Source organism: Podarcis erhardii, assembly GCF_964252035.2.
Source record: "Podarcis erhardii genome assembly, chromosome: 10".
Lineage (NCBI taxonomy): Eukaryota > Metazoa > Chordata > Lepidosauria > Squamata > Lacertidae > Podarcis > Podarcis erhardii.
The window spans coordinates 50,580,880-50,595,508 of NC_138500.1; the positions used below are offsets into that span (position 1 = coordinate 50,580,880).

General features: G+C 41.7%; 1 protein-coding gene across 4 annotated transcripts in view; it reads right to left on the reverse strand.

Annotated features, from left to right (window-relative positions):
- The window catches only part of TMEM117 (transmembrane protein 117), a 212,780-nt gene that overhangs the window by 127,412 nt on the left and 70,739 nt on the right, over positions 1-14,629 (reverse strand). For all 4 annotated transcript variants that reach the window (XM_081878005.1, XM_081878003.1, XM_081878004.1 and 1 more), the window contains exon 4: positions 2,250-2,349. In XM_081878005.1, coding sequence (XP_081734131.1) covers positions 2,250-2,349 — 100 coding nt within the window. The remainder of the gene's footprint in view (positions 1-2,249; positions 2,350-14,629) is intronic.

A 14,629-nucleotide genomic window follows, 5' to 3' on the forward strand; every position in this document is an offset into this window, starting at 1 on the left:
TGTTCCTCTTCTTCTAAATCAGTCCCAGGCGATGATTTATTGTGTGCTTGTTTTTCATGGTCACCAAATCAAAATACTGTAATTTGTTTTGGACACTCTGCTTTAGACCACAGCATCTGAAAGCAAATGTATCCTTGATCCTGTTCCCCCCCGCCACCTCCACAGTTTTGATTTGCTCCAGATAGAAGATAAATGAGGAAAATTTAGATGATTTCCCTGCAGACATGGAAAACAACAAATCTGGTACTGCTTGCTTTTAATTCTTACATCATTCCTGTCAAGGGTGCTTCCTGGTCAAAGAAATGCACACAGGAGAGAACTCATTATTCTGAAAGATAACAAAGTGGCTTCTGCAGCTCTGGAGTCTTATGCGCACCAATCTAATGTACAGGCAGCTATTCAAAGGTCCACATTCTATGGAGCAGTTGCAGCACCTGGGAACCGCTCCCCCTCCACTAGTTAATCCACCTTAGCCTGATGGGCTGTGTGCTTGTAGTCGGAGACTACACCTGCATGGAAGCTTCCGCTCTATCCAGTTCAGTTCTCTCCTGGTTCTGGGAGACAATGGTCCAGGAGAGGGTGGGAAAGCACCAAGCCCTTCCCTTCCCTTGCCTGGCCTGCCTCTTTCTCCAGCTCTGAAGATTCCCCCTCTTTGATTCTAGCCTGCTGGCTGGTGCAGTTTGCCACAGACCCCTGCCCCCCTCCCAAATCAGACTCCAGCTCCACTTCCTCTCATCAGCGTCTGGCCAGTGTCTGACAATTCATTTACCCCCTCCCCCCAAAAAAAGACCAGCATTTAGGTAACCATAAAGGTAAAGGACCCCTGGATGGTTAAGTCCAGTCAAAGGCGACTATGGGGTTGTGCCGCTCATCTCACTTTCAGGCCAAGGGAGATGGCGTTTGTCCACAGACAGCTTTCCGAGTCATGTGGCCAGCATGACTAAACCGCTTCAGGCACAACAGAAACCAGAGTGCCATTTACCTTCCTGCCGCAGTGGTACCTATTTATCTACATGCACTGGCGTGCTTTCAACTTCTAGCTTGGCAGGAGCTGGGACAGAGTAACAGGAGCTCACAGGGATGCGAACCACCAACCTTCTGATCGGCAAACCCAAGGGGCTCAGTGGTTTAGACCACAGTGCCACCCGCGTCCATTTATGTGAATAATGTCTATCACAAGGCCCAAGGATTGCTAGATCAACATTCCAGCATTGGTTTTTCCTCCTTGCTCATATTTTGCAATCATATGGCTTGCAAGCTAAGTGGTTGATGTGCATGTTTGGCCTGTTCAGACAATCGTTTTCTAAAGGTTTGGATCAGGGCTGGGAAACCTGTAGATATTTTAGGACCATCATTCTTGACAGCTGGCCATGCTATATGTGTCTGATAGGAGTTGGGGTCTTTAGTCATCATATTATTGTGATGCATTTCTACAGCAAAATAAGTATATTATAAAAGCCAAAAAGATATATTACTTTTAAAAAATATCATGAAAATAAATAAACGAAACAGAACTAAAATGGCAGCACTGAATTACCTATTGAATCCGAACAATCTAGGTTTCTATCCAATGCAGCAGTGAGTAGCTGTCCGATCAGTACAAGGATTTCTACTTGTACAACAGGACTTTACCCACCCACCCCCTGCCAAAACATGCCCTGTGCCCTTCCCAAATCTGTTTTGGAGGGTTGGGGGCAAACCCAGAACAGTTGTAGGGAGTGCACAGCAGGAGGAGAGTGGTGAAAGCCCCATTACCCTTGCACTGACTAAAAGCTCCTTAGCACTGCGTTGGATACCAGTCTCAGCACCTAGCTTGCCACTCAAAAGTTAAGCCAAGTAAAAATATCAACATTTTCTAGAGGCAAGTAAGGAAATGAGACTTTTTATTTTCAGGTGGAAGATTGCATTACCTCCCTTTCACCCACCAAATAAATATAAAAAATACCCAGTCACTGACAACAGTTAATATTTATTCCATTATTCCATTTCGCAACAACAATGAAATCGGCTTCTGCATTCCTAGCCAGGACTCATATTGACATCAAGGGAACAATTTAGCACCTAAGTCATCCTGACTATAGCGTCTTTGTATTTCCAATGCACAAAAACACCCAGCTGTTATTCATCATGCCACTGTGACCTTGGGGCTTATTTGGTTTGAATTGTGCTTTTAAAGGCCTTCTGACTATTCTGGATTTCAATCACCAATTACACTTTTCTGGTTCAACTTTCCCTTTCCCCCCGCTTACCATCCAAGCTGTGACAAAGTCTCCCATCCAGGTCCCCACGGCTGCCACCTTCATAAAACTTTCATTCCTGATGCCCATGAAGTCTGTTACCAGGTATGGCCTGTAAATGCAAGCACATATACCGTTACATTACAAACATTCAGGTACAGCAGAGTTATGGATGATTTGGCTTTGCTGGCACAGAGAAGAAAGGAAAATAATTTGTCTATCAAAAAGTGCTTTGTTTTGCAGTCTAGATATTTGTTTGCTCATTTGCCTTCATATCCTTTCTTACTTCATGCTAGCATACAAGCGGTTCCATGTGCACCTACCTTCAAGTCCCATTGAAGTCAATGGAACACAGTTTTGAATGTTGAAAAGCAGACGTTCATATTCAGAAAAAAACTAGAAGTGGTATTCACAAAATGAACACATATACTATATACTGTACTATATAAAACACAATATAATTGATCTAAACAAAGGTCAGTAGCAACGTTACCCATCATCAATATTCTGGAATTGCCTATGTAACAGAAAAGTTTTGAGCTGGCATCAAAAACACAGAACAGTTAGCACTTGTCTAATTTCAAGAGGCAGAGCAGGCACCAAAAACACTAAGCTCTACTCCAAGGAGCCACTGAATATGTGGAACATGCAGAGGTTCCCATCTGAAGAACTCAATAATCATACAGGTCAGAAGGGGGTTTCTTAGGTATCCTGATTTCAAGAGCTTTGTAAACTATTAACAAAGGGTTGGTTATATCCGCACCTGAGCAGATTCAGTTAAAAATGTGATATAATGTTAAACCACATGTGAGGTGAAAAGTGTTAACCAGTTGAGGGTGGAGTCACGTTTGAGCTGTGTCCCAAATCGTTCTGGTAACCTAGGTGAACGAATGGCATGATTTATTATTGCATTAGAATCATCCCAAAACCTAGCAGGAGAAGAAATCACATTTATTTCCCAACCCACTTGGTACTTCCTAACAGTAAGGAGCTTCCTAATGGAAGAAGATGCACAACTGTGTTAGAGGTATTTTGCCAAAGGAGAGCTATACTTGAAAGATTCCTGCATTGAGCAGGGGTTTGAATTAGGTCAGGATGGGAAACCTCTGGCCCTTCCAACTACTGTGCCCCCCCCCCCCCCGCATACATGGCCAATAACAGAAATGATGGAAACTGTAGCCTGACAATAACTGGAGGTCCTTTTCAAGGTCCATTCCAACTATGTTTCCCAAATCTGTATAAACTGCTTTTAACTTGTGAACCCAATTTTGCAGGATTTCTTTTGCAAATTTTGAGGGCTACTTTTGCAGCTAAAAGCCAAAATGGGGTCAAAGTGACTGGATCACCTATCATATTTTGTATTGCACAATTTGGACTGGAGTTTGTAGTTCTTCAAAGTCTATGAATTGTCCAGCCATCATTCTTTTAGCAAATCTCTTTTAGAGTCAGAATATGAATGGGCAATGCAGGGGGCAGGTAACAAAATTGGACTGGTGGACAAGGAACCCCACTCCCTATGGGCCTCATTTGACAAGCTGCTGGGGCCACCCAGCTGTCAATCACCTGATGCCACAAGGACAATGATGTTAGGTGACGCATTTTCCTTTTTCCAACTGGTTTGAAAGACACAGGGCTTTGTGGGTACAGATTGGCAAAATATGTCTTGCTGGTCAAAAAGTGAGGCTGGCAGGCTTCAGCCCACAAGACAGACATTCCCCACAGCTGGGTTAGTGGAAACTGTTTATGGAAAACCCATGAAGCACTGTGTCTTGGGCCACAGTCAGTCATTGAAAGTTCTATGACACCACTTTAGACATTCGTGGCTTCCCCAAAGAATTCTGGGAGATGAGGATGCTGAAAGTTGTTAAGAGATGCCTATTCTCCCGATAGAGCTACACTGAAGTTCTCCATGAAGAGGAATTGATGGTTAAACCATTCTGGTAATTATATCGGTGTAAGAGAGATAAGGATCCAGGTTGTTCTCTAGATTCAGTTTCTTACCTCTGAGACAAATTACTTCTATCTTTGGCTAATGTAGAGTCAACTGTAGACATGGAAATACTGTAGCCTTAGGGCAAGATTGCATTACAAAGATTCTCATTTTAACTAACTAATTTATTCGTAATGCTAACACATTTACAGTTTGTTTTCTTTTTTTCTTTTTAATTTGCCCTAACCATACCTTAGGTCATCTTCCCCCTTCCCAGTACGTCTATGCTAGCTGCTATACTCATTATTTATCAGCATATTTTGCCTAGTCAAGTCACTGGGTGTGTGGGAGGAAAAAAAGTCGACTGCAAAGCTTTCATTTTGATCCATTCCAAAATAAAAAATATAAAACAGGGGGTTATTTAGCTGCCTTGGCAATATATAGGTTGCCAAATTAAGTTGAAACTCTGCTTTGGAACTTTTTCACATTTTTATCTAAACTTTAATAGCATTCATTTTTTAGCTACAAGTTCTTTCACACCAGCTGCTTTTGAACAAAAAAGGCACCCCAAGCAAGGTTTGTTTCTTTTCTGGAAATATAATGGGCATAGATGCTACTCTATTTATATGGCCTCGCCACTTACAAAGCATAAGGAACCTCTGTTATAAGACATGCTATTAACAGGTTTACTTGCTGCTAAATTCAGTGTATTTTGGTTGGATAGAAAATGCTCCCCACCCCCTTACTAACACTACATTTAAGACAAAACACTGCAGCTGAACTGAATGTTCTCTAGACTTTTTGGTTCAGAAGAAGAGTTGGGCAGTGGACGGGGGTTCACACCTCCTATCTGAAAAAGTCCTTAAGCTCGTCTTTTTGCATGGCTACTTATAGACATGCCTTCCTTTGCTGCTGCTTTGGAAATCTCTCCCCCCATTTCATTATTCTCAAGTAATAAGGATATAACAGGTAATGTCCTGGCAACTGCTACTACTTAGGGGTCTAAAACGGACACATTTTTACTTACCTTTAACATATGGTTACAACTATTACTTTATAGTTCAGAGCAACGGGGCAGCAGGAATCGTGAGCAAAATGACGTCTGGCCCCATAGTTTTTCCCACATCATGATTTTTTCCTTAGTGCGCGCACACGCGCACACAAACACTGCAATTTGTGATATATTGCCATGCTGAATATTATGAAACTATTGCCATGATGTGGCCTTCAAACCGATTTCGGATGGTGTATTGATACATCCCATAGTTTGTCCCATAGTTTCTAGTTTCAGGCTCCAGGCTCACATCAGAAAACTGCCCCCGTATAGGCTCATGTTGACGTGCAGCTTGGCTTCTCCATGTTAGACTCATTAATTCCCGGGATAGCATGGTTCGAGAAAGTACTGCTACTGCCATCAGAGCACTGTGTATAAACCACCAAAATGGAGGGACCAGTTCACACACACACAAATGACACATTTGCTGCAGCCCAGAACAACTGTCAGTTTCCCTCCACCTTTATATAGTAACAAGGCTTTTGCATGAGGCCACATCTAAAATAGCTCCTACTAAACAGAAACTATGAACCAGTCTCTCCTACATCCACATTCAACAAGCTGTCTGCCACCCACTCTGACCCACAATCGGATCATTTTAACCTGATCTTCGTTTAGCTTGCAATACGCATATGGCAGCTGTGGCAGCAAATGCAAGACAATTTGAGAAAGGATACAACCGTGGACTGGAGAGAACAAAATAAAGAGATATCGTACCAGAACCACAGAGTTATCAAATCAGAGACATTTTCTATTTGAGAGATCACAAGATTAAATGAATGAACCACAGACGTGAACAATTTAAATCATTTCAGCAGTTCAGTCTACTTTGATTCAGTTTATAGTCTACTCCCTGTAGCTCTTTATAAATAAACAAAACAAAACAAAAAGGCAAAGCCTCACGAGGAATGGGTTACTGAATGTTGCTTCCATTCCAGTATATGTGACAGTTCACATCCTGCACCATTCTCTTTCCTGTGCCTACATGGTATATCCAGTTATGACACATACAATGTGCTTTTATTAAAGGAATACCCTTAACTACAGAACAGATGAAGTGATTTACAAGAGGAAACATCAGTGGGGCAGAACTCATAATTCCATGGATTAGCTTGCTGCCAGGTCTATAAGAGCAGCTTTTAAAAAGCCTTCAGGACAGGCTTAAAATTATATGTATTTAAAATAAATACAAAACAGACAAAGTTTCCTTGTTTGTTTGATGTGTGAAATCACAGCTAGGGTGTATTTTCCCCCTTTGGTTATATAGGCTTAGAATTGTGTTTGCTGTCCACATTAAGTCCCCAAGGTGTTAATTAGCCAGATACATTTCTCCATCTAAGTACACAAAACAACCCAAAAACAATCCTGTGAACCAGTTCAGACACAGGAATTTCAAAGAGCACCAAAGGATATTCTAAATCCCAGTCTCCTGAGGCAGTGGAAGCAAACTGTTGTTTAGTTTTTGCTTAGATCTTTAACTTTAACATGCTGTACAAAAAGTTTAAATTTTTTTGCTTAAGCCTATTCTTTAAACAAGAAGCTGCTAAACAAGGTGTTTGGGGAGGTGCAAGTCTCTTTCTAACCAAAAGATCCAGGATATGGGAAGCTGATCACTCCATAAATGCTATGATTCGAGCACAGCAGCAACTCTTTTTAACACAGTCAAATAGCCAACATTAGGTCATTTTAGCATTTGGAAAAATGCCCTGTCAATTTCTTTCCTGTATTAACTGCAACTGAGGGGAAAACTGCAGGGTGGGCTAGACAAAGGGAATGCTAACTCTGCTTAGTATCTCAAGATGCATTGTTGAAACGCTTCAGGGCTGCCATTTTGTCAGGTTACCTAATTGAGTGCATTGTAATTTCACACTTTACAAGAAGACAACTCCATTGTGCAAGACTGTGAATAATGAAGAAGGAAGGTAGGCACAAGAGCATTCCTAACCATCAGCCCATATGCAAAGTCACCAGGACTGTACAGCACTAAGGGATAGCTGCAAAATGATGCTAACCCCAGAAAGTTAACTAACAGCTGGTACTACGCAGAAATAAGTCCTACTGAGTTCATTGGTGCTTATTAAAGGTAAACCTGCGGCATTACAAAAAAATGGAAATCATTCCTTTCCACTTATGGGACAATTCACACACTCACATTCATTATAGTCCGACTCAGGGCTCTGCAGGTACAAGGGCATAGAAACTTTTGTTTCCTCTCCTTTCCACTCTAGCCCCACTCCCTCTCAAAAACAGCTCTGGGGGGTCGTGGGACACCCTGGAGGTATACGGCTTCGGTCCAGTATACCTGAAGGAGCATCTCCACCCCCATCATTCTGCCAGGACACTGAGGTCCAGCTCCAAGGGCCTTCTGGCAGTTCCCTCACTGCGAGAAGCCAAGTTACAGGGAACCAGGCAGAGGGCCTTCTCAGTAGTGGTGCCTTCCCTGTGGAACGCCCTCCCACCAGATGTCAAAGAGAAAAACAACTACCAGAGTTTTAGAAGACATCTGAAGGCAGCCCTGTTTAGGGAAGCTTTTAATGTTTAATAGACTATTGTATTTTAATATTCTGTTGGAAGCCACCCAGAGCGGCTGGGGAAACCCAGCCAGATGGGCGGGGTATAAATAATAAATTATTATTATTATTATTATTACTACTACTACTACTACTACTACTATTACTACTACTTTGGAGCAGCAGGAGGGCAGCCATGTTTTCTCCAAACCAGTGCACCTGAAAGGATTCTACATCATGACATAACATCACTGAAAAGGAGCACTATGGGTGAGAAATGACCCCAGAGCAACAAGGAGCCCTATAGATAACTTGTCATGCAGCATATATGTATATATGGCAATGAAGCCTTTGCTACTGGGCATTAAATACAAGTGCGTCCCCCCCTGGTGTTTTAAAGAAATGTCTTCAGCCCATGAAACTGCAGAGGTTTTCTCCCCTCATTTCCTCTCCCTCCATAAATATGTCAATATAATTCCCAATAAACGTTAGGAACATCAGGAGCTTCAGGAGGCGAGAGGCCTCTTGTGCTTGAATCCTGTTTGCCGGTTTCCCGCAGGCACCTGGTTGGCTACTGTGCAAACAGGAGGAAAACTAGATGGGCCCGACAGGCTCTTCCTCTTAGATCATTGGTCTATCTCACTCATCATTGTCCGTACTGAATGGCAGCAGCTGCCTGGTGTTTTTTTTTTGGGGGGGGGGACATTCTCAGCCACTTGACTTGGGACCTTCTGCATGGGACCACTGAGCTACAGTCCTTCTCTAACGTTCTACATTAGTACTGGCTGGAGACATTATTCAAGCTGGGATGGCTGCCTCAGCTATGTAGGTTATCCCACCTCCAGGCAGAAGCCAAACCTGTTGTGGTATCTTTTTAGTAACTTATACTGGGTATCCATGCCCTCCAACATTTCTCAGATGAAAATAGGGACGTCCTATTCTATTATTATTATTACAGTCATACCTCAGGTTACACATGCTTCAGACTGTGCGTTTTCGGGTTGCACACCGTGCCAAACCCGGAAGTACCGGAACAGATTACTTCCAGGTTTCGGTGCTCGCGCATGTGCAGAAACACTAAATCACGCTTTGCGCATGTGCAGAAGCGCCGAATCATGACCTGTGCATGCGCAGACGCGGCACTGCAGGTTGCGAACGTGCCTCCCGCGTGGATCACGTTCTCAACCTGAGCATCCACTGTAGTATTATTATTATTATTATTATTATTATTATTATTATTATTATTATTATTTACTATTTATATCCCACCCATCTGACTGGGTTGTCCCAAGCCACTCAAGGTAGCTTCCAACATATATAAAACCATAGTAAAATATTTAGCATTTAAAATCTTCCCTATACAAGGCTGCCTTCAGATGGCTCGAGGCTCAGTAACTCCATACTCTCCAACATTTCTCCAATGAAAATAGGGGCATTCAGGGAAAAGCAGGACATTTTGGGATCAAATCAGAAACCAGGACAGCTTCTGTAAGTCTGGAACTGTCCCTGGAAAATAGGGACACTTGGAAGGTCTGCTTTTTGAATCCTAGGACTACGCAGATCCTGCTGCTACCTCCCTGCAGGGTGCCCCATGTGGCATACATGAGTATCATTACCCAGATAATGTGTTGGCTGTTATTATATCGAATAAGGCAGAGACCCCAATGCATCAGGGCATACAGTTATGTCATGGTGTGGAAGTGTTTACTACAGTGTTGCTTTGTAAATCTCATCAGTCTCTTTAACCCACGGTTTTACTTTCGGGTTTTTGACAGGCAAAAAGAGTTGCTTAACTCAGTGTGTGCATCTAATTGGCTGTTACTCAGTAAAGTGGCTAACCCCCATGTCTAATTAATCTAATTGCATAGCTTAACCCTAATTAATATAATTACATTTGCCTTCTTTCCATTCTGTTAAATATCCGGAGGCTTTAAACGCATAGACACACAGCCAAAGCCCTGTGATTGTTGTTTGGTTTGCGCAATGGCTGGTATCAGTGGGAGACGAGAATTTGATGGTGGGTATAAAAATGTGATCCTTTGGTGTGTTTGATTCCTGAAATCCACATCAGACATGCTGAGCATCTGCTGGTGTTCTTCTCATGGGCCTTGCAGTGAGTTGAATAAGAATGGTGCTGTTTTACAAAGGTTAAGAACCGACCTCAGGTCAGGTCACACAACATCACACCATAGCGTCCTGGTCTCGAATGCTGTTTTCATCACTGTGTGTTTACCGCTCAAATGGCTGAAAGAGGAATATGTGATCTCCCCTTAAACATTTCCTGTCTGTGTAAAATAGCTGCTAGTAGACACCCAGGGTGGATCTAAACACGGGGGGGGGGGGGGGGGACCCGCTATAAATAAGTCAGAAATTATTTATTTATTACAGTTTTAACAACAACAACAACAACAACAACAACAAATTCTATGGAAACTGCATTTTAAAATTTCCTGCCATGTGGTGTTGCATGTTTATAGCGCATTCAGTTCGCTGTTTCTTTACTAATGTAGGTGAGTCCCTCCAAGTGTCCCTATTTTCCAGGGACAGTCCTGGATTTACAGAAGCTGTCCTGGTTTCTGATTTGATTCTGGAATGTCCTGCTTTTTCTTAGGACGCCCCTATTTTCATCAGAGAACTGTTGGAGGGTATGGAGTTACTGAGCCTCGAGCCGTCTGAAGGCAGCCTTGTACAGGGAAGATTTTGAATGCTAAATATTTTACTATGGTTTTATATATGCTGGAAGCTACCTAGAGTGGCTGGGACAACCCAGTCAGATGGGTGGGATATAAATAGTAAATAATAATTAATTAATTAATTAATTAATTAATAATGATGCCTTCTCTTACTATTATAAGTTGGCTGTTCCTTTGGGATAACGAGAATGGATTTTTAAGAAACAAACCTGAAGCCTCTCATTCCATCAGAACAAATTTATCTTTTTATTTTCAGTTTCAGTGCTAAAGTATTATTTATTATATTACTAGGATCCACTGAAATCAGTGAGACCTACTACCCAAATAAATATACTTTAGTCTTTCTGCCCAGTTAATGTCCTATAAAACATGCAGCCCAAATTGGGCTGCATCACAATGTAGTTCAAATGGAATGTGTGTTAGAAAGTAACGAAGCATACTGAATAATTTTAATCATGAGAAAAACTTGCACAGATTTAGACAACAAGCTGGTAAACATCTACATTTTTGTGTGATTGGTCTCTAAAAGCCATAAAGCATCCACTGTGGTTCATTAATTCATTCCAGCAGGATTTCATTAATGGAATTGTGAGGCATCACATTACTAATCTGGTCCGTTTCCCTAAAATAACCTATTTGATGAGATTAGGGATTTACGTGCGCACTCACCGTCGGCAAACTTTATCTTGGACTTGCTAGGGCATCCCGAGAGAGGTCTCAGGGGGGAGTTATTTACTTTCATACTAATTATAATCAATAATTTCACTACCCCCCTGTTGTGCTGCTTCAGGCCAACTTAATCTAACAGATGGGTCAAGCGCCAAGAGACATTTTTAAATACAGAAAACGTTGTGTTGCGGGATTCGGATATAAACCACATGCCAAGTTCTAATTTCTCAAGGCTTTTACAAGGAAACTTTGCATGTCTAAATGACTACTAACTATGTGTACTTTGCTACAGTAATTAAACAGCCAGCCAAACATGCCCGTTTTGTGCTTCACATGAGATTTCTTACAGGCTCAGCTGCAGAATATTCCGTATTCCATATTTGAACCTGTGATTTTCCTTTGTCAGTTTTCTTTGCAGAAAAAACAACTGAGGCAATGGAGCTAACTAAAGGGGGCCATAGTCACAGGACTGTCCAAACCAGAGATCCTGTATTTTAAAAACACTTACGCAGGTTTCAAACTTCACATCCTTTAATATATCTTCTACAATATATAAATACTGTTCAGCTGACATATCCAGGATCAGGGTATATATATATGGGGAGAGCAGAAGTGCGAAAGCAGATGCCATCCCCCAAACAACAAATGAGGGAACTTCCATGTGCACAATATTTGAACTCATGGAACTGTATTCCTTTTTATTTCAAAAACAGCATGTACTGTTTTTCCATTAAAATATTCAAAACAAGTCTAAATTTTTTATCTCCTAATAAAAACACAAGAGAACAAATTTGCACAGCAGCACCAGTGAGAAGCAATCAAATCAAACTAAACGCAGCAACCATCAATCATCCATTTAAAAGCTTTTTGTTAAGTTATGGGTGAACCTATCAGACGACACAGTGATTCTTCAAACAGCTCTTGTTTATTCACAGGCCAGAACAGAACTGAGCTGAAGGGTTTAGCCAACCTGCTTATATACAGCTCAACTACAAGGTAACAGTAACAACTTTCTGTAACTATCCAATCACTGAACGTCACTTTCAATTCCTTATTTGCATATGTGGACCTGAGTGAAAACTATCTACAGTATCCCCCTGCTGGCCCAGGGTGGGAACTTCAGTATATAACACTTTTTGTTTTGGTTAACATTTCCTTCCTTCCTTTCTACCCCACTTTTGAAAAGCAGCTTTGTAGCCTGGAAAAATAAGACGCTCCTCCAAATGCTAGCGCCTGCTGAACTTGCTCAAGAAGTGAGGTGCAGCCACTAAAAAGACCCTCCTCAGAGAGTGACCTTTGAGTAACGCTGAGTAACGCTGGCTAGCCAATCCCAATGTGGAAATTAGGATTTTAGGTCAAAGGGTGTCAGAAAGCTTGAAGGCATCACTCGTTTTAGAAATTAAGCACTTCTTGTGAGTTGTGGTTGTTCGGAGAAACAAAACGCAATCTCTCAATTATATATGCACCCTACATATCTTAATTGCATGGATAGCTCAGTCGGTTAGAGTGTGGTTCTAATAATGCCAAGGTTGCAGGTTTGATCCCCATAAGGGGCAGCTGCATATTCCTGCATTGCAGGGGGGTTGGACTAGATGATCCTCAGGGTCCCTTCCAATTCTATTAGTCTGCAAAATGTACACACTGAGAAAGATTCTGACTTCCACCCTTAGCTCGGCTTCATCTGCAGCCCTGAGCACTGGCGGGACAGAATCGTTTCTTCGCTGAGATTTACAGCTTCCAACATGAAAAAGGGATTAATGCCCAAAGCTTGCTGAATTTTCGGATGTGCTTCTTTAAGATTCTTAGCCTAACTTCCAGGAAGAATGCTCACAGGGAAGAGGAGAAAAAGAATGCCTGCCAGAAACCGTATTAGACTTTGGAGGCCTGAGCATACTACAACATGGACATGCACACATTTTCTTCATACGTTTTCTGTTCTTGATGCTTTAGGCTGCGACCATAACCCCACTTGCCTGGTGAAATTCAATAAGACTTTAACATACTTTTCCGTGTACATGATGAGGTTTTTTACTTTAAAATAAGCTTAGAAATTGGGGGGGGGGGATCTGTGGTGGCCAAGGGATGGAAAGATCAGGAGGCTCCAAAAATAACAGATTGACAAATCAAATTACAGGAACTGGTGGTTCAAAAATACAATAATAGTTGTGACTCCGTGATAGCATTCGAGTGATAAAGGAACTAAAAGGATTTATTATGTTTTCAGAATGTATTAGAAAAATTATATAGAAAGGTTTATCGTTTTGTGTACATTCAAATGTAAGATAAATGTAAGATAAAACATATGCAAAGGGACTTGACAGGAAGTCAAAGTTGAAGAAAAGATTTTGGAAGATAAAAGGGGAAAAAATATTTACTTTCATTATTATCATTTTCTGTGTGGGTGTGGGTGTGTGGGTGTCTGCACATATGTGTGTTGTTCTATGCAATGTTTGGGAGGAAATAACAAATAACAAACTAAATATTGATGTATGTAATTTTTATTTCTTAATTATATTTAGTGGTAGTATGACTGTACTGTTTTTTGTAACATAAAACCATTCAATAAAAATTATTTTTTTAAAAATAGAAATTGGGGGGGGGCATCTTATACACAGATAGTTCATATGTGAGACAGGCGATTGGTTGCAGCAGCGAGCAGGAGCTTTTCAGTGGCGATTGGGTGGACAGTTTTTGTCTGTGGATTGGCTGTCGCTGTGGCAATTGTGCTTGTGATTGGCTGCTGGTGGTGGCGAGTGGGCAGGTGCTTGTTCTGTGATGGGTGCGATTGGCAGCTTTTTTGAGTTGGGCGAGTGATTTTCGGCATTCACCGCCAAAAAAACGCTCAACAACTCTGGGCCATCTCTCCCCATTTTCTTAAATTGGAGTCCCCAAAAGTATTATACATGGGGGAGTCTTATATACTGAAAAATACCGAGAAGGCATGGTTAGGATTGTGCTGTTTGCCCCTAAAGTACTGTACTTATTCTAGAATACAGTAAGTAATTGGAAAATCTGCTGCTTTTAGAAGAGAAATTTGTTGTTGTTTAGTCGTTTAGTCGTGTCCGACTCTTTGTGACCCCATGGACCAGAGCACGCCAGGCACTTCTGTCTTCCACTGCCTCCCGCAGTTTGGTCAAACTCATGCTGGTAGCTTCGAGAACACTGTCCAACCATCTCGTCCTCTGTCGTCCCCTTCTCCTTGTGCCCTCAATCTTTCCCAACATCAGGGTCTTTTCCAGGGAGAAATGGGCAGTGCCATATGTTTTGTGTCATTCCAACACTCTACCCAAAACAGAATACAGGTAAAAAAGCAAAAAGTTCCCTCCCCTTCAAAAAGACCACCCCGCCCAAACAAACCACCTCAAACAACAATTTTATTTTAAAAGGAATTGCAAACTGGGAGGGGCAATACACCTTGGTGGGCATCTGTGGTGGATTCCAAGGTGTTCACAAATGTTACATCAGAGCATGTCATGTTTGGCAAGACAACTTCCATAAACATCACAGGTTTTGATATAAAAGAGAAACTAAACACC